The sequence below is a fragment of the Lytechinus variegatus genome, chromosome 14 (assembly GCF_018143015.1).
Source record: "Lytechinus variegatus isolate NC3 chromosome 14, Lvar_3.0, whole genome shotgun sequence".
NCBI lineage: Eukaryota > Metazoa > Echinodermata > Echinoidea > Temnopleuroida > Toxopneustidae > Lytechinus > Lytechinus variegatus.
Genome location: NC_054753.1, coordinates 32355001 through 32376306, shown reverse-complemented (window position 1 = coordinate 32376306; position 21306 = coordinate 32355001). Strand labels below are relative to the sequence as shown.

The 21306-nt window shown below is 35.7% G+C and overlaps 1 protein-coding gene across 1 annotated transcript in view; it reads right to left on the bottom strand.

Annotated features, from left to right (window-relative positions):
- The window catches only part of LOC121427472 (ephrin type-B receptor 2-like), a 31037-nt gene extending 10154 nt beyond the window's left edge, over window positions 1-20883 (bottom strand). The window contains exons 1-2 of the mRNA XM_041623874.1: window positions 20647-20883; window positions 9205-9290 (exon numbers count right to left, since the gene is read on the bottom strand). Of these exons, the coding sequence (XP_041479808.1) occupies window positions 9205-9290; window positions 20647-20713 (153 nt within the window). The 5' untranslated portion in view covers window positions 20714-20883. The remainder of the gene's footprint in view (window positions 1-9204; window positions 9291-20646) is intronic.
- Between the last annotated feature and the right edge of the window lie 423 nt (window positions 20884-21306).

Genomic DNA, 21306 nt, shown 5'->3' with positions numbered 1-21306 from the left:
AGTCATGGGGTATAGTATAAGCATTATAGACCCAACCAGTACAGGGGTACAGTAATGGGTTATGGTATGAGCATGGATCCTACCAGTACAGGGGTATGGTAATGGGTATGGTATAAGTATTATAGACCCTACCAGAAAAGGGGTATGGTAATGGGGTATGGTATAAGCATTATAGACCCAAACAGTATAGGGGTGCAGTCATGGGGTTTAGTATAAGCATTATAGACCCTACCAGTATAGGGGTACAGTCATGGGGTATAGTATAAGCATTATAGACCCAACCAGTATAGGGGTACAGTCATGGGGTATAGTATAAGCATTATAGACCCTACCAGTATAGGGGTACAGTCATGGGGTATAGTATAAGCATTATAGACCCAACCAGTAAAGGGGTATGGTAATGGGGTATAGTATGAGCATTATAGACCCAACAAGTATAGGGGTACAGTCATGGGGTAGGTATAAGCATTATAGATCCAACCAGTAAAGGGGTATGGTAATGGGGATTGGTATAAGCATTGTAGACCCAACCAGTATAGGCGTATGGTAATGGGGTATGGTATAAGCATTATAGACCCTACCAGTATATGGATACGGTAATGGGGTATGGTATAAGCATGATAGACCCAACCAGAAAAGGGGTACAGTCATGGGGTATGGTATAGGCCTAAGCATTATAGACCCAACCAGTATAGGGGTACAGTCATGGGGTATGGTATAAGCATTATAGACCCAACCAGTATAGGGGTGCAGTCATGGGGTTTAGTATAAGCATTATAGACCCTACCAGTATAGGGGTACAGTCATGGGGTATAGTATAAGCATTATAGACCCTACCAGTATAGGGGTACAGTCATGGGGTATAGTATAAGCATTATAGACCCAACCAGTAAAGGGGTATGGTAATGGGGTATAGTATAAGCATTATAGACCCAACAAGTATAGGGGTACAGTCATGGGGTAGGTATAAGCATTATAGATCCAACCAGTAAAGGGGTATGGTAATGGGGATTGGTATAAGCATTGTAGACCCAACCAGTATAGGCGTATGGTATAAGCATTATAGACCCTACCAGTATATGGATACGGTAATGGGGTATGGTATAAGCATTATAGACCCTACCAGTATATGGATACGGTAATGGGGTATGGTATAAGCATTATAGACCCAACCAGTATAGGGGTACAGTCATGGGGTATAGTATAAGCATTATAGACCCAACCAGTAAAGGGGTATGGTAATGGGGTATGGTATAGAGCATACCATGGTAGGAAGGAGACTCTCTGTACACCAACCCATCAATAAAGAATCAACATTACTTGGCAGTAATCTTGAGCAGAAAGCTGAACTCTTTCATAAACATCCATTTCAGTTGAAATAGAGTAAGATGGACATAAGCTGCCTATTGGCTATGTGGGACTTGTTATTTTTAAACCCTTTTCTTCTGCTTTTATCAAAATCCACTCGCCAGCTCCAACACCCAAAACAGAATCAAAGTACAACCAACAATAGTCTACTCTACAGTCATTCTCCTAACCAAGCTATAGTGTTGTCACCCTAAACCGTTATTTTTACTGGTTTGGTGGAACAGCCTAGAATGCAGGGCATTAATTCCTTCATCAATCGGTCGTCGGCAGGACAAATCTCGTTCGCTTGATGGATGCGTTGGGCTGAGGGTGTGAACGTGCTCGAAGAATGGATTAGCTCAGGGAGACAGCCAACATCAGTGTGAAGCAGGTCGCACCATAGACGAGGGGCAGGAGGATGAAAAAAAGAATAGCAGATATACCTCCCCTTGATCCCAGCCATATAGATTCCTGTCGGCAACTCAAGCCAAACAGCTGAAAATGTGGGTTTCTGCCAAAATGCAATTACAACTCCTGACATTTCTTTTCCCATTTTCCGTCTAAATGTATTTTCTGCCCTTCTCTCCTCAACGCCCTTGTACAAAATATGAATTGAAGATTACGCTTGAGTTAAGGATGGATTAGGATTTAAATAACACTGTCAACTAAAGGAATTGTTCCTTCAAATAAAGATAAAAAAAACATTATCAGATGTTTGGTTTCAAATGCCAATGAATATGAAGAACAATGGAAAAATACTAACAAAATCAAATTTTTTTGTGACAAACTCATTTTATGAAATCCTTTTTTTTTTATTTATTAAAAAAAATATGTAACATTTGGCAAAAGTACAATGTATAATTCAAGATCATGCATTGCTACCCCAAGATGCAAAGTGTTATAAATATGACTAAACAAAATACTTCATCATGCTATTTGTATAATCGTGCAGCAGATATACATGTCTATAAACAAAAAATTATATAGGTATATCAATCTACCTTCCCATTCTGTTAAAGGGGAATCCAACCCAAATAAAAACTTGTTTTTATAAGAAACAGAAAAATCAGACAAGTTGATAAGTGAAAGTTTGAACAGTATTGAACAAACAACAAGAAAGTTATGAATTTTTAAAAGTTGTAAATATTGGTAATCACTATACTCATGGAGACTTCAAATTGGCCGCATATGGGATGTCATAGTGATGTAAGGCAAGGACTACTCTTCTATGTACTCCAATACATATTATGGCTAAAATGTCATTTTTCCCCAAAGTTTTATTTCAAATTATATTTTTCTTTCATGAGGACATTAAACAATATACTACCTGGGTTATATTTAGATTACGGCCCCAGGGGAAAGGGTACTTAGGAGAAAACCACAAATCCCTGATAATAAAGTACATGGCCTATGGGAAAGTTGTCCTTGCCCCTTGTCATAATTTACTTACCCAGTTGCCAATTTGAAATCTACATACTATTAGTGATCTCAATTTTAAAGCAGCTATAACTTTTTAATTGCTTGTCCGATTTCTTTCAAACTTTCACCATTCTGTTCAATTTATTTTTCTCCTTCCCAACACATTTTATAGCCAAGGCTGGATTCCCCTTTAAATATTAATTATCAAATACTGTTACAGTGAAAATTGGGCGTTTTTTAACTTAAAAACTTTTCTGATTGTCTGAACTTGAACGTTACACTATAAGACTTTGAGGTGTATTGAAATATTGAGATGAAATCTGCTGAAAAGAGAATATGTTTCAAACTTGAAGAGGTTAAATATCAAACACATCATGAATCAAACCATACGGTTGTAACAACACATTATACCAACCAAACAATCATACTCAAATAGAATTTATAATATCAAATATATAACACAACCAAAACATACACAAATCTCTTTAATATTTATTGGCTAATGGCAATAAGATCACTTGTGTAATATAATTGGCTTGCAATTAACTTGCATTTACAACCCTTTGCCATTAACATAACATTTAATCCACCAGTCATCAACTTTCATACCCTGGAAATAACAAGCATGCAGATATGTTGAGAGATAAATGCAAGACAGTCCAATGTGGACTGTTATTACTAAAGTCATTTAAGGTCAAGTTAGGGAACCTGGGGGTAAACTGAGGTCAAGGGTCAATGGAGAGGAATAACTTCATGGGTGATTTTTGGTAATCACATTGTTTGTCTTGTAACTGAAAATCCACTTCAATTTATTCCTAATCATGTAATATTATTGGAGAGATGTATCTCACACACAGAAGACCATCCTCATCCTAGTCATAAATGAGAATCATAGATCAATATTTAGTATTATCGCAAAAAACAATCAAATAATACAATCATTATTGACACAAGTCATAAAAACAATAACAAGAATATTCATACACATAATGATCACAATCCATTTAAGTTCAGTAATATCTGTGAATTACCACTCATAATAACAAAAATCATTACAGATCGACATCAATCAACCATTTAAATATTAAACTTGGAGGTTACATGTATATGGTTACTATGAATGGGAAAATATATAAATCAATATTTGTTATTGGACTGGGAAACATCTATACATTTGAATACTGATTACCATCTATGCTACTTACCACATAGTCCAGATAATTAGACTTCAGATTTTAATAGATAAAAAGGAAAGTTGGAGAAACTTATTGATTTTAACGCTTATTATCTCATGTTTTCATCAATATTAGGCGAGAGCAGGGGGTCGGGAGCATTATGAATCATAACAGACCACTCATTCTAAATTAAACAATAGATGTTATCCTACTTAAACATAGGCTTACCCAGTGCAGAGTACAAGTTTACATTAGAACTGCTACCACAGATTATACACAAACCTGAATGTTGGTATGATGCTTTCATGCAACAATGTCAGTCTTATACTCCAATTTGTTTAAACTAAAACGAATGCAATAATTACTTCTTAATTTCCATTATTTATCTTTGTAATACAATGTATTCTGGGCCCTTTGAAAAGTTCATATAAATGCCAGTTGTGACTCTACATAATGGATTCAATATCAAGCTATCTATTAGTGATATTGCTCATTCTAGAGTCACAAAGACATTAGCTGAACATGAATTGATCCAGGCAAGCACTCAACGGATATGTTCCAAATGAGGAATGTACATTTAGAATATTTAATATTGTCATTATATTCTGGATTATACCAATTGCATGTACTCTGTGACCAGGTGTACAGGAGAAAAACACTGCTTCGTATAGCATTGGCAGGGAATTACAGCGAAAATATGACTGTCTTGAAGCGCGGTCCATTACTACGCTTCATAATCAATACAAAGTATCGCATGCGACAAGTCCCATAAGCATACAAGGTAGTGAGCCATAACAAATGAATTGAATTAGATGTCCCATCATTGGTACGCTCTAACAAGCTCTCAAACGACAAAAGCCTCTAATTTGATCAAATATCTCATCCGCTTTCCCTTTTTGGCACATGGGGGAATCAACATACATTGTAAAATCATAAATCCATGACGTTGGTTACATTGTAATGAGTGTCCCCCTTTTTCCAATTTATTGAACAGGAATTTGAGATGGAATAACTGGTGCCCAAACTGCATTAATTATTTTGTAAAATGATGAATTAATTAAAAATATAGCCCTTTTATCTGATAAGTGAATCAATGTTTTTTATGAACAATCTTTCTATGTAAGGTGCAATTATGTAAATACATGAAAGTATGAAAATATAACTTTGCCATTCCCATTTTGACACATTTTAGGTGATTCTGGCAAACTATTCAAATACCCCCCCCCCCTCTCTCTCCATATACTCTCATCCCGTCATCTCCCTTACCTGTAAGCCTACTCCATTAGCTACCTTTCACTACTTGTAATATGTAAATGGCCACAGGAGACAAATTGAACAGATTTGCTCTGACAGTATATGAAATTGGAAATTCAATTTTAGATTGGAACAGAAGACATGATCTTATCATGTGTCTTGGAACCATTTTGCATGATAAGATATATACCATAACTTGCTTGTGAAAAGGCAGAAGGGAATATTTAAGATTACATAGCTCTGACAAACATCTATTATTTTTTATTTTCTTTTCAAAATGACAAATAACTAAAATTGAAAATCATATGTCCTTAAATTAAAGAAATACGGCTCTTCATTTTCTGCTTACTAATCAATTTCTTTCTTAGCTCTTTCAAATTTAACCCTCATCCTAATAGTGCCTGGTTTAAAAGAGGTAAAATAATCATTTAAATCAAACAATAATAAAGATAATCTATTTCTACATGTATAACATGCTTATAGTAAAAACTCAATGTTAAAATTCAAGAACTTTTATTGGACCACTTTACTTTATAATATCGATCTCAAAATCATATAAAACCGTCACATGCTAGTCATATAACAGGCCCTTTTCATAGAAATTGCATTTGCGCATCTCTCTTTTATGATGACTTTATGACATACATTGAGATTTCTGTTCTACTGTTGAACTTGGAATGGAGTGAGCAAACATTCTGTGCCTAAAATCACAGAGATATGTGATCAATCACAAAATGAAAATTTCCCAATCACAGTCATTTCCCATCATACTCCAACTACCGACCAATCTGTGGAAATTTGCAATTAATCGCAAATCTGAAACACTGAATTTTAATGGTGCACTTTACAAACTATGGCATTATAAATACCTGTTGGCATTCTTAGAGCACTAAAACCTAAGGTGTTTATAAAACACCACTGATTTGGAACATAGTGTTAAAATAGCAAACAGAATATTTGTTTAATAACACCAATAGGTGTTGAACCCAAAAATATGAATTTATCACAGGTGTAAAATGCTTTGTGCAATCCCACAGGTTAGCTTTAATGCCATTGTTTTTGTGAGTATATTACAAGGTGCAAGAGTTTTCCCAAATACAGAGGAGTTCCTATCGAATATGAGTCATAGTCATGGATCAATAGAACTTTATCTTTTCTTAGGTAAACAATAAAGATCACAAAGAATAACTTAGTGTGATAAAGTGCATGTGACTATTATTCAGAAATGATTTATTTATTAAGAGCAAATAAGTAAAAATAATAAAATATAGAGTAAGAAATATACAATGATGTTTGATATTTATGAATGTGACTTTATCAGTCCAAAGCAAAAAAGATGTAAACTGCTATAATTCTAACAATGTTAAACCCATTCTTGCTCTCATCAACAAAGTTACAATATAAATTTTATTAGAGAACAACTTTCCAGATAAAATCAAATAGATTTACAAGAGGAGATAACAAAAGTATGATTAAAGTGCATGATGTGTTAAACAATGATTTAGCAATTTGTGATCTATCATCAAGTGAACTCTTAATAGAAGGGCATACATTTTCTGAAACATTGTCCAGGGGATTTAAAAATCAACAAAGCAATTGTGCTGAAATTTTGAATTCCTCTTGTAGGCCTACTATTATGAGATAATTAAAATAAAATGCACCCATTCCCATTTTGAAATCCTGGAACTCGTAAAGTACCCTTAGAGGGATTTCTGTTTAACCACAGCAAATTGTATTTGGTTTGCTGACAAAAAATTCTAAATCCTTAAGCCAGGCTGACACTTGCACGACTTTTGGCCACGATTTTGTCGTGGCAAGTCGTGCCATTTTGGGGCACGAACTGGGAGGCTCCCGCACTCTTTACGACTTGTTCACGCATAGTTCAAGACAAGTTCACGACGAGTTCACGAATGCGTGACCGCCAGTGTCCACATTGACACGAACTGGCACGACGAGTTCACGCATAGTTTGCGCATAGTTTACGCACTTCCCGCATTGGCATGACGAGCTTGCGCAATTCGGACGGTGTCGTGCTGAACTATTCGTGAACACGACGTGAGCCGTTCATGAACTATTCGTGACAGTCGTGGCATGGCCCGTAATGCTACGCAATAGCACGCATCCTCCCGCATCTTCCCAACAAGTTCACGAACAGTTTGCGCATAGTTCAAGACCCGGTCGCTAAATTTTGTTGTGACCAAAATTTTGAACATTTCAAAATTCTCCTCCCGACATGGCACGCAGTCACGGCGTGTCACGACGTGTTTACGCACACTTCACACCAGTTCACGACTAGTTTGCGCACTAGCACGAAATCGTGCAAGTGTCAGGCTGGCTTTAGCCATGAAAACACCAGGTTTACTTTTGGTTCTATCCAACCATGGACCTATCGTAATACTCATAGGTCCATGATCCAACCAACTTCAGAACTGACCTATTTGAAATCCCGAGCATGCTAAGTGTGAGGGAAGAATCTAGCTTCTGGCAAAATGTTGCTTGAAAACATATCTTAGAATTTTTAGGTTAAGTTCATGATATGTTTCTCTGATGCATCAAAATTATATCAAAACGAGAAAATTACCTCTTATCTGAAGTTACATTTTCTCTCTTTTAGTAAGCTTATTTTTGCTCATCAAAGATATTTCTTTTTGTCTTGCACAATGATGCTCTCCAGTGTCCTCTCCTCTACCCCCCCCCCCCCATAATAATTATCACCACTCTGACCACCATCCCAAAAATATATTTCTTGTCATCTTTTGTACTATTTTATCTCCATCTTCTGTACAACATATCTTTGCAATATAGAAGTATAAGCAAGGAACAAAAGGCAGAGCTCAGTTCAAGCAGTTATCACTAAGGTGTGAGACTCCAGTCTTGTTTACAGTCTGACCTCTTAACTTTGGACTACTGAACCATTGTAGGAGCTAGACCAACTTAATGGACCTTTAATGGTCCACTCTGTGTACAGTTCATTGTTGGTGTGAATGTTTATACATATGATCATGCCCCCATGATTTCAAAGGCTCTTTAAGGTAATTGTTATCATTAACCAACATTATACACAACTCAGTTAATGAACTATCTTGGGGGGGGGGGCACTTACATTGATGAGTGGATACCATGCGCAACCCAAAAAACATGGGAAAAGGACGTCTTTTTCAAGATGGGGCATGTTACGTACGTAACGTAATGAGGGTGTCAAAAACACTAAAATAATGAAAAAAGGATATCTATTTTGCTAGGAATTAAGCTTCGTGTTTAGGGTCAAATTTTCGAGGGTTTAAAAAATCAAGACTAAATTGTTTTATAAAGGATATACTCTTTGCCCCAAGAGTCAACACTATGTGTTTTGAGTACGATTTGCGCAAGTGTGGCTGTACTAAACCCAAAAGGTAAAACCGATGACCATGACAATGAAATATCGCTATACTTGTTAAGGGGTTCAATTCAGGGAATACTTGCCAATAGTATCATTTTTTTTTCAAATACTTGTCAAGGGTAGGGTTTCACAAGCAAATACTTCTTAAGGGATGCATTTTCAGAATATGGAAAATATGTGTTTAGGGTGCTTTTTGAGATCTCATGGTCGCACATGGTATCCACTCGTCAATGGGACTGCCCCCCCCCCCCCCCCGAGACTATCCTTCCATACTGAATCAAGAAATATTTTAGTCACACCCCCTCCCTTTCCTCCTCCCCATTTATACATCAGAGAGGAAGGTGATTGCTGATATTCAAGCTTCTACAAGTACTGCTTTCATTTCAACATATAGCTAAAAACCTGAAATAAATATCTTTCAACTTACAACAAAAAATGTACATAAGATCTGGCATAAACTTATTAATTTATCACCAGAAAGACAAACAAAGATACATTCTGATATGTCTTTGTGGCTCAAAAATAACAAAAAAAGACAAAAACGGACACTCAAAAAGTGTACCATAAAATATTTAACACGATAGTAAAGATATTTTCAAATTAATTAATAAGAGATTGTGGTTTACTTACCCCTACATATGTTTGTGAATCTGGATCTTGTGGTGGATATACTGTCCAATATAAACCAGGAAAGTCATTACTATCATATAATTTAACTGTAAATGAGAAATTAAAAATTGGGAGATAAAAAAAAAAACAAGCGTTAATCATTGTCAATTCAATCAATACCCATCCATACATTTACAATTCAGTATTACACTAATATTTCTTTCATGTCATAGCACTGTTTTTACAAAAGTTAATGATTTAGTTTTCCAATTTTACTTCAATAAAACATAACTCATTTTATTTCATACAATCTTATTTAACTACGTTATTTCAAAAATATGCTTCAAAATACATCACTAGAAGACTTGTTCATGAATATATTTGAATGTTGTGTTTTCCCATAAACAAAGCACACTTTCTTTTTTTCTTCCTCTTTTTTGTGTATTTTCCGCAAGATTTCACTAAAGATTTTTTTATTTCATACCTAAGTTAGAGAGGGAGGGAGGTGGCAATGACCTTGAATGTATGTGGCATTTTATTTAGCCGGAGATTAAAATCTCTACAAAAGCTTTATTTCCCAATTCTCCTTCTTCTATTCCCGCTATGTAACCATCATCTTCTTGGCAGTCCATCCTCTATTTTCGTTCTCCTCCGCCAAAATCTACCCGACAGGGTTGTGCGGAATCACGTTTCCATCCCTCGCATCGAAGCAAAGACTCTCTCATCGCAAGCATTACGACAGCCAATGCTCATCGACCTCGGGCGAGAAATCCAAGTCCGCTTCTTTTACCTACCCTTCTCTCCTTTTTTATTGCGAAAAATACTTTGAAAAGGCTTTGAAAAAGCGGGCCGGCTACTGTTGCGCTCTGAGGGCCCGAGGCGACTGTGAGAAGAGTCTATCCTAGGCTTTGCTACTAAGCTGGTAGCATGGTACAACATGTTTCAACAATTTTCTTAGCCAAGCAATAGCATCTCTTCCATGTCCTCATCTGTGGTGACCAATGTTATCACATTTATGACTATTTATTGTACAAAACTTACAAATTTCAAGAAGAAATAGCTCTTTGCTTATGTATAACATAAAGCCTATTAGTAAGTTCATAATGGAAGATGATTAAGGTAGCAATATGTGTCAACCATTATATAAAAAATTACTTTATAGACATGCCATATCAAATGTACTTGTTTAATACATGCACTGGGTGGTTACACAACTGCAAGTAACAACCATTACCTAAAACATTTCTTTTTTTATACATTGCTATTGACGAAATATAATAGGATTTAAATCATGGAGAGCAAGTTGACTCATTTCATTTCTATCAATTAACAATTAATATATTGCCTGTTACTCCTTATTTTGTATTTTATTTTCATGGAATTGGGAAACATTCATCTAGGTATAGCTTGGCAGTAAACATGAATGTTATTTCATCCTGTCAAACCTCAGCACAGTAAATTCAATTACTCTCCCATAGTTTTCACCTAACTTAGGATTATAGCACCGATAAACAGATTGAAATAGGAACTGTGAGTACTGAATTTCTTTCCGTGGGGGCCCCATCGAATGGCGAAAGGGGGGATGGAGACGAAGGCAACGAAATCAGAGTTCCGCTATGCGTCGTCTGCAGTCGACTTCGTACACTAGTGGCGGGAGTAGGGCGACCACCGGTCATGAATTATGCATGCCATCTCTAAACGGAAGCATTTGAACACATAGAGGGCTGGGGGGCATTGTGCATTTTAAATGCAGTGAAAATACTTGTTTCTAAAGCTGGGTATAGTGGAGAGTGAAAGACAGAGATAGATGATGATACAAATAAACTACAGGAGAGAACAGCTGCTATACATGTTATAATTACATTGCATATTGACGAGTTTTAATCTGTTTCAATGATACATCTTCCCTAATATATTTTCTTCTTTCTTTTCACTTTACCTTGTGTACTTGACATGAGTGGATTTTGGGGGCTCATTATGAATCCTTTTTCTTACCATTATTATTTTCATTATATCCAAACCATAATCTTTACTTGTGTATTAATTTTCTTTCAATCAACTTAATTCTTTAATTCAAATTTCTAAAAATACAATTTTTTATTATGGATCCATGGAACATATTCGTCAGTTCCAAGAAAGAAGTACATACATGTAAACTCACATGAGTAGCTAATGTATTTCACAAGATGAGGCAGAAGTAGATATCAAAGAGACATGATTGGTGCATGATTCTTATTCCATTCTTTGTTGCATTCAAGATTGTTGCAGGATTATTCTTTAAATCAATTTCTATCAAAGATTGTAATTTAACCTCAAAATAAGTCATCACTTGCCTCGAAAATTAATACTTCAGAGGCATCAACCCCCATATAGCTAACAGGAAAATTCCTCAAATTGTTAGTATTTCAATTTAGCCAAAGATGACAAAGACAGCATTAGATACATATTGTAGTTCCATTGATAAGCTTTGACTGGTCTAAATTACTTCTACTCCATCGGCTTCTTTCATAACTTATTTTCAGAGGGGGAGCACTTGTTTACAACCGCAAACGGACAAAGGAAATTCCTCCGAAGAGCCATGTACCATTGTTGTTTGCATTGTTAGTGTGCGTTGGAATCTAGAATGAAGAAAACCTTTGTCGGGTTGGTAGCATCCATACTGTCATCTTCCATTCCCAATGGGTATTAGGTCAAGAGAGAATAAGGGGTGAAAAATCAATTTGGTGCGCTCAACACTGCTGGTTAATTCCCGGCTGGACCTCTTTTCTAAATCAATGCCAATTTTGTCACCGAACATGCATAAAGACGAATACATACATACATACACCGTGGAGGTAATCGTCGGAAGGTTTTTGGCGACGGGTCGTGTCGGGACATGAGAGATTTGCATTGAGTACAAGAAAGATATTGGTCACCAGCACAGGACAAGCAGCTGTGCTGAAGACACATAAGACATTCTGATAAAGATATATCATGGAAATGAGGTCACACTTTAAGATGGAATCGCAGCGGGGAAGGGGGGGAAGAGACGAGGAGACAACTATTATAGATGCACTTTCTTATTGAGTTTGTTTGTACATCTGTCTGTTTGGTGTGTATGTCACTATCATCCCTTGAGAATGTAGGATTGCATCTATTCCATTAACTGGTATCAGGATATCCAGGTTTTCTTTCATACACGCACATTTCTTTTTATTACTTTCATTTTTAACCCAATTTTCTTTGAATATAATAATAGAATATAATACAATAATTCCATATTTCTCCCATATTTCTCCCAGCCACATGTAAATTATGTTTTTAAATACTGTCAATATAACCAATCATAACTAGGACTTGACCAAGGCTATGTTAATTGTAGCTTTTATGCAACTTGTAAAAATAAATATGAAACAAAATTTGATGTGAAAAGTTAAATGTGAATTTAGGGTTTAAAAACTACAACAAAATAATTCATAAAAAGGTAAAGTTATTATTCTTGTAAACATTCTTGATATACCCCTCACTACAGAAAAAATGGTTGTTTTGCTCAATTCCTGGAATGTATCCATGTAAATACACAGAAGGGTGATTAATCACCTCTGTTTTATATAACGGATGAGTATGATTCATACATAAATGAATAAATGAGATAAATACTATTTCACCAAAAAAATTGGGTGGGAGAGTCCTACATGCACCTGACAAACAACTTGTAGCATTTTGCATTTCAAACCCAATTTTCATCATTCACCATTAGTTTACTAATCGGAGAAGCCATTAATCTCAGATGCATCATAATAACCAAAACTTTAAATGTGAAAGCCACTACAGTACAGACACCCAATGGTACACAAAAGAGAATTCCAAGCTTTAATTGCAGTAAAGGTATCAAATATTCATGAGAATTCTCATAAAATATTTGTGAAATTGATACAGAGCTACTCAAGCGGTAGGTTTCCACAAGACTGTGTGCATGCTAATGGGTATAGGTAGGCATTGTAAAGCACAATGGAAAGTGTATTCACTGGGTCTGTTTCTTGTTGACATTTTAAATGAACTCTACTTGTTACTGAGATTTTATTTTGATTCTTAATATTACTGGTCAATTGATTGAATTAATATATGATTTATTCAAATTATTTCAAAACCTTAAACAATCATTCTAAATATCTTTTAATAAGAAGTAAACAAAAAGGATGGACAAATTGATTGACTACAGTACGTAGCATACCATACATTAATTATCCATCCCAACTGACATATTTTAAACAGAGGTCAATATATAGAATATAAGGGGAAAGCCCCACAGTATTTGCCTTTTCTATCAGACCTCTAACCTCCACCCCCCCCCCCAAAAAAAAAAAAGCTGGTCTATTTTTGTGTAGCACCCTTCCATCAAAAATCCAACAAATCATATGTCCTTTTCACCTCCATGTATAGGCTGCTGATCATTGATAGGACCCGTGTTGGATCTACAAGGAAGTTTACAAAATATCCCCAAAATATACAAATCTGATTAAAACACATGATAACAAATATTTAGTTTAACACAAACTCATTTACAATAGGCCACAAATATGTTTAATTAGTCATGCAAATAATAATGAGTTTCATTTCCTAAATATAACCAGACATGCCAAATGAACTGCACTAATGATTGTAATGCACATCATGCTCTGGGGATATTGCTTGATATGTTTCCGCTCCAGTTCATAGACCACAGTATGCTAATGAATGGTGGCAAAATCAATAAAAACAACAACTACAACCACCAAAATTGATTCTCATTAGCATATCTTTAGAAATGAGAATATGAAGTCAGCATAGGACAAGTTTGTGACACAGTGCAAGACAAAAGATCACAACATTTGACAACACATTTACTGTGTAATCATTGGGTCCTAACCTTGTACTATGATTATGCTATCAGGAATGTACATTTCATATCCAAAGACAACATTGAATCCATCCATATTTCCTCAAAATATAATACTTGTGAAATCAACTTCCTTAACTATGCACTATCACACACAAAAAAGTGGGGGTTTTTGGAAATACTAAACCTACTCAAGTTTAGTTTAATAGTTTAGTTGTTTTTTTTTAAGTTTAAGTTGTTGGTTTTTTAGTTTTAGATTTATATTGCGACCTGCTGGCCTCGGAGGAACCAACTTCTGACAGAACAGTAGAAGACTGCATGTAACCTGTGGCTATAACAGGGGGGGGGGCTTACAAAGAAGAACAAATGCACCTATGTAGTGATCCAGTAATGATGCTTTATCAGTCCATACATTGTCATTTGTCAGGCATATACTAACCCCCCCCCCCCCCCCCCCCCCCCCCCCCCCCCCGTTCAAAATAACCAGAAAAACAGAATCCAAATCAAATAGGACCAAAGATTCTATTTTAAGGAAGCAAAGGCCAGTTATTCTTCGGAAACCAAAATCTAAACCAAAATCTAGGCCTACGTGGAAGTTGCAGTACACAGTCCAAAGGCTTCACTGAGAATGACAATGTGAGTGAGAATGAAATGAGATGGTAATTTACTATGCCTAAAAACTATCCATCACATATCTCATTCCACTCATCAACTGTCATTTAGAAATATTGGACATCACTAAGATGGAGCCCACACTGCTAGCTGGGGGTGTACTCCAGGGACATACAAAGTTCATGTTTTGTGGGCTCAACCACAAATTACATGGCCACTGGTTCTCAACCTGGACAAACCAGATGAACACCATCGTTCTCAATAGGCGGTTTCAAACCGCCTCGATCACAAGAATCCCCGTTAAATTACGAGAACTTTTTAAGGCTAAATAATACCCGTTAATTATTCCTGCATTCACACCGCCCCGAAACACATCCTTCGGGATAAGTTCCCGAAGTTACGAGCATGCGCAGTGTGGTCTGATAAGCAGGCAAGGCGGGAGATTCAAAATCTCTAGCCCAGCAGCCACCCACGCCGCCGCGCCCAACGACACGTTGGGATAAAAGTTCCCGTAATTTGCTTTCACATCGCCAAAATACCTGCGACCTTGGAAAAATCCCCACGAAAGTTCTCGTAATTTCGCCAAGTACCTACTATTTAGCGGGTATTTTCTTTCGGGAGATTACGCGTAGTTTGCTTTCACATTACCAAAATACCTGGTATTTTCTGATCGGGGTAAATTTCCCGATCAGAGAATACCTGGAACTGGCGAACTTCGAGGCGGTTTGAAACCGCCTAATGTAAGAACAGAACTGAGAGTGGGGGAGAGATTGAGGTGTGAGAAACGGTAAGCACCCCCCTGAGTTACGACAATGGAATCCTCACCATCTCATCTCCCCTCACCCTCCATACCGGTCCCATGGTCTATAACATTCAGAAGGTAATGGCTCTGGTCTTTTGCTTGGTATACTCCTAAACAGATGACGAGAGGCTGAAATTGATCCCTCATGGCCATTAAATGGTGGCTGTACAGGTATGCGGTCGATATGCCAAAAATATGATAGCAGGAAAATTGCTTGAAAGACATTACGCCGTAAAATGCAAGATTTCATCGCTGGATCGAACACAGAGGCTCAGAAAATGAAGCAATAGCTTGCCACGTATTCTAGGAAACATGAATTCTTTGGACAGAAATATAAATTTGCTCCAAAAGTTTTCATAAATTTTTATATAGTACCGTGTTTTGATAAATGAATATAAAGGGTAACAAAATGAAGAAGAAAATCTTGTATGAGTGTATAAGTGTCAAAAGCTGTATAAGGAAACACCTACAAATAATATTTTTGAAAATCATAATTCACTTATTGCTTTATTCATTGCTTTTCATAATTATGATAGACGTAAAGAGGTTAATTGTGGTTGATGTTGCCAATTTGCAACCCATAAAGATCTCTAATTTTCCAGTGATGCTCTGATGCCTGTAGGCAAAGACTAACTCTTTTAATATGAGCTGTTATAATTGCACCTCTCTTTCTCTCTCTTAGCTGATACAGCACAAGATGAATCTTCTACACATCTTTTTCTTTCGTGCAAGTAATAAGAGCAGCTTGTTGTTTTCGCTGCTCTCTGATGACGGGGTAATGACATTAAATAATTCATGTCCACATCGCCATCTTGTGAGGTTTGCAAAATTGATCACCCTTTTCTCTTTACACCTTTGTCCATCGATTTACTACTTGTAAGAATGCTCTTTCTTCACTGTCTCTTTCTCTCATTGCTTTGAGTTACTTATAAAATATGAAGCAATATACTTGAGAGTGAGTGTAAAAAAACATTGGGTGAACATGAAATGTCATACTCCTGAGTTTAACTTGAAACTTGAAGCAAATTTCCCAGTGCTCTCATATAAAATCAGGGGAATAACAATTCAAAACTACTGTTTTAAAACAATTTGGGGATCAAATTTATTCAGAAGATTCCTTAGACTAGAGGCCAAATTGTTACTCTTTCTGCTCCAGAGAAACACAGCTTTTAAATTGAATACATTTATATTACACAAAGTTAAAATGTGCTTTTTATTTACTGGTGTTAATGGTCAGGTTCTAAAAGCTCAAGTACTGTACAGCCCAGGAATACTCAATCAAGCACTCTTGCAATCTGTGCAATTTAAAATAGTCACATATGTTAATAATCAACCAAAGAAACAAGTTTGGTCTATTTGTTCATTTATCTAGTGGTATGTTATCAAAGTGTGTCAAACTACAGCTGTTAAAGGGGGTCCCTTAATATACAAAATATGGTTCAGATCTCAAAATTTAAAGAATGATATGTCTATATGACCTGTTCATGAGCATTTCAAAGAACAATTCATGGGCATAAAATTATTTGTTCCATAATGTATACACTCTTAAGAAATAGAGGCATAAGTTTACATTTTCCCAAATTAATTAGGTTTTATTTAATTCTGGATTTCAAGAATTAGAAGTCTTGAAACCAACTGTATAATACATGTAGCTGAATGGTATTCTCAGTAACATTTGAAAACAGGTTTAAAATATTGAGAGTATCTTATAGAAGGAAAAATAAAAGGCCTGAATATTTTCAAAATGTTTATGGTTTTACCAGTTAACATTGCTTCCAAGAAGTATAGATATTCAATTTATTTTGAAATAATTTGACCAGATCTATATAGGGCCTACTCATACGGTCAAAAGTGTGTCAAGAATGAAGAGTTAACAGCTTCCAAAGCATATAAAACAATTACTTAGATGACACAAGCAAGAAACACTCTTACACAAAGAAGAATAATTCACCTATGACCCCCCCCCCCCCTTTCCATGGTAATGTCAGATTCACTGAGGATCAGCAACAAACTGACTTTCAATGTGGAGCCAAAAGTGAATGCTTTCACCCTCCTTCCTGCATTCATTTTGCATTATTTTTAGGCATAACATAAACGAAGGAGACACAGCCAGTCTCGTCTTCTCCGCCACCTCATCAGAATATTCACAAGAGTCATTTTCCCCTGCTACTCCGAGATACTTCATATTTTGAAGAGCATTATCATGTGAGAACCTCCCTATTTCTTTATCAGTCAGGGGGAAAAGAAATCGCAGAGATTCATAACGGTCATAAATATGGTGTCTCGTATTTCTCTTCCCCTGCTGCCCAGGGGTCACCCAGTTTTGGGATGTACTAAAATATGCCACGAAAGTAGTAGACGGTGTTCCATACTGATTTACAATTTTTATATCATCTCCAAAAATTTGAGTTAAAAATCAATCTTCCCATCCAAAGAAACATTGATAAACATATGAAATTAATTACAAATATTTCCCTTTTTCTTTCTCTTATTATTTAACCCTTGGTTTTACTTCTTCCTCTCACTCTCTACACCTTCTCTTTTCTATTAGAGAATTCTTTTTTTTCTCTCCTAAATTAATTTAATAATTCGTAAATACATGTATGGTATATTTGCAGTATTAATATTCAATGAATTCATTAAAACATGTGATATGGGCGTATGTACTATTTTATCATATATTACCAATTTTTTTTTCAATTATATATCATTTAGCCATATCCAGATGGAATTCAGCATTTGTCACTGATGATGCATGCTCTAATAAGTATACCATACTGATTTATACAATTACATGTACATTTTTTTTCCTGGGAAATAGAATACGATAATAAGGGTAACAAACCATTTCCTTTTTTAGATCCTTGTCTTTTCTGCAGACTGTTTTAAAACAATTAACCAAAAAGCTGCCACCCGCAGTGCAGATCAATGTATGAAGTCCTCTTAAAATAGAGAGTGCAAAGCCAATTAACAAATCAATTAAAAACTACGTACTCTTCCCATATGGTTATATAAGCGTGCAGAATCTATATTGCCAAAACGTTGTCAGAATATACAGTCGCGGACATAGATATTAAATGTTAAAGAATAATTAATCAAAAGAAATTAATTAGATCACTAATAAAAAAATCATTTATTAATGAATCATATTTTACTCAATTTTTAAATGAAATAATTTGGAAAGAATCTGAAGGGTCATTTCTGGTCAACTACGGATTCCAATTATAGCTTAAATTATTTGCAAATTGGACAAACATTTAATGATGAATAATGATGCACAGCAGTGGAACCTATATCCGGTCAAATCAGAACAAATACAATGTAAAATAGACAAGATAAGTTATTCAGATTGACCCATCTTTTTTATTTTTTATACCTTTAGCTGAAAACTAGCCACAAAATAGCCGTATAATGAAATGAGTTCCTTTGAAGAAGACGTGAATGGAAAACAGCACTCAAATGTGTTCTGAAGCTCTCATAAAATGAGAACACAAATAAATAAATGAAATAAAAATGGTGAATGTCTGTGGTTTGGGTGAATTCATTCTTTATTGGTTAAGCCTTTAAAAGCTTTGCCCTTTAGCCCTTTTACTGCTAACAATACTGGTTGAGATAAAGGAAAGGATCAACCTTTTTCAATATGATATTGCGGCATATAGCTCATTTTTAGTTCAAAGGGGTGATTGACTTGCTTTTTAAACTGGATGGAGGGAGGGGCTATCAAGGACTAGCCCTGATGCCCTGGGGCAATGAGAGCTGTCAGTAATCACTGCTAAACAAGCTATGGAAAATAGAACTATCAAATTATGTAAGAATATATGAAACAATCCATATTCATATTTGTTTAAATAAGCAATCGCCAATTTTACAAACAAATTTTTTAAAAACTGTTTTAATATGGTCATAAGCAACATACATTGTAAATCATAAATAAGAAACCAGATTGGGTAAACTCGCTATATTATGAATCAAATCAAACTATAACTTCCTCAGTGGGAGGAGGGACTGAGACATAGATGCACAACAGCATTTATAAATGTAATTTCAAATGTCTTTTTTAAATCAGATCTAGTAGGCCTATTGTGGAGATTAATTAAGTTAATTTATTCAAGATTCTATAGAAACAAACCCCAATCAATTATCTTTTATTAAAAATTATTTCACCTCCTGCACTAGCGGGTCTAAATATCTAATTTCAAATTTTCATTAAGAATGGAAGACATGATTTTTCAATAAATATTTATCATTTCTATTAGACTATTAAATTCAATCACTGCTATTTAGGAGAAAATCCATTTTTTTATGGAATAAATTTTCTTATGAAATTCACTAGATCTATGCCATTCTAATCATTTTATTCTAATCATTTTATTTCATATTTACAGTTTGGTTTCTTGTAAATTTTGTTGAAGTTGAAATCATGAAAATCATAAAAAGAATTTAAAGAAAACATATTTATCTGGCATATTTCGTATTTTGACCACGAAGAAAATGACTTTTGACAGCCGCGGGGCGGAAGATCTAGAATAAAACGGAACCCCCGCTACACTTTGTCCGCCTTCACGCCCGGCACAACACGGACCAGCTCGGCGGGCAGTCCACCACCATACCCGCTGGTCTATGATGAGACAGCACAGACTAAACACAACCCCTTTCTTTGATCAAAAAATCCCTTTGGCATTCGTTTGATTGAAAAATATTTAGGACAAAATAATTCTCATTAAACAGATAACACTGATAATGTCTCCGAAGAATCCATAAATATTACACTTGCGCAAAGGAAAATACTATTTTTTCGAAAACAAAAAGATTAAAAAATACCACTGCTGCCGGAGTTTGTCTCGGGAATTGTATTTAGGCTACCTCAATACCAAGCCAGGCCAGGCCAGGTGCATCGGGGATGAGACTCGGGACATTGTTCAACTTCAATTCAAGTCAAGAAAACGGAACGGGAAGGACCGACACCCAATTGTGACAGATACTTTGCTAAATTAACCATAATAAATCCACTTAAAATGAGAGTCTGATATTACATTCGCTTAGATTAACATAATTAAGATAAGATTAATGCGATAAGGGCGAAAGTTTGGAGGGTAAAACTAAAACTAAAGAAAAGTTCCAAACTTTTTGTCACGCTGATCCAGACCAAAACTTTCACAAAATCCCAACAAGTACGGGCATGGAAACTCACCTTCTTTTGCGTATGAAGTCCATACACACAAAACAATAAATATAATACAATTCCGTAAGTTATCCATATTGGAAAGAGTAATTCCGAGATGTTTTCAAAATATAAAGTAAGTCATTTCTCTCCCCACTCCGATAGCGAAGCACACACACCAGCCGCTTTACCAACAATAAATACACCTGTGTTCGAGCCCATCTCACCACTCGGCCAGCATCCATGTGCATACAATACACATAACTAGTTATTGGACGAATTCATTTGTGTACGGGGGTGTGAGTGAATGGCTTCAATCGAAACTCGTAATCACATTGGCAAATGAATGCAACGGTTTTCTAACGGACTATTGGAAGTGAGCCCTCAACGATTAGGTTCTTCGATAACAGACACAGACACCTACAGATCAGTGATGGTAAAAAAAATCCACACGTCTTCTCATTAAAAAAAAACATAAAAGTGACAAACTCCACGGTTTTAACAAATCAAAACTTTGACTGATACTTCATTTTTTCAATTAAAAAAAAACACATTTTGTTGATGAACCAAAAATATGGATGAAAAATATTCACTCCGGGATGATCTTCATGAAATTTGATTAAAGATAAAAATAAGGAAAAGAACATAACATTTTATTAAACGAAACATGTTTGAGGTTCACAATATTGC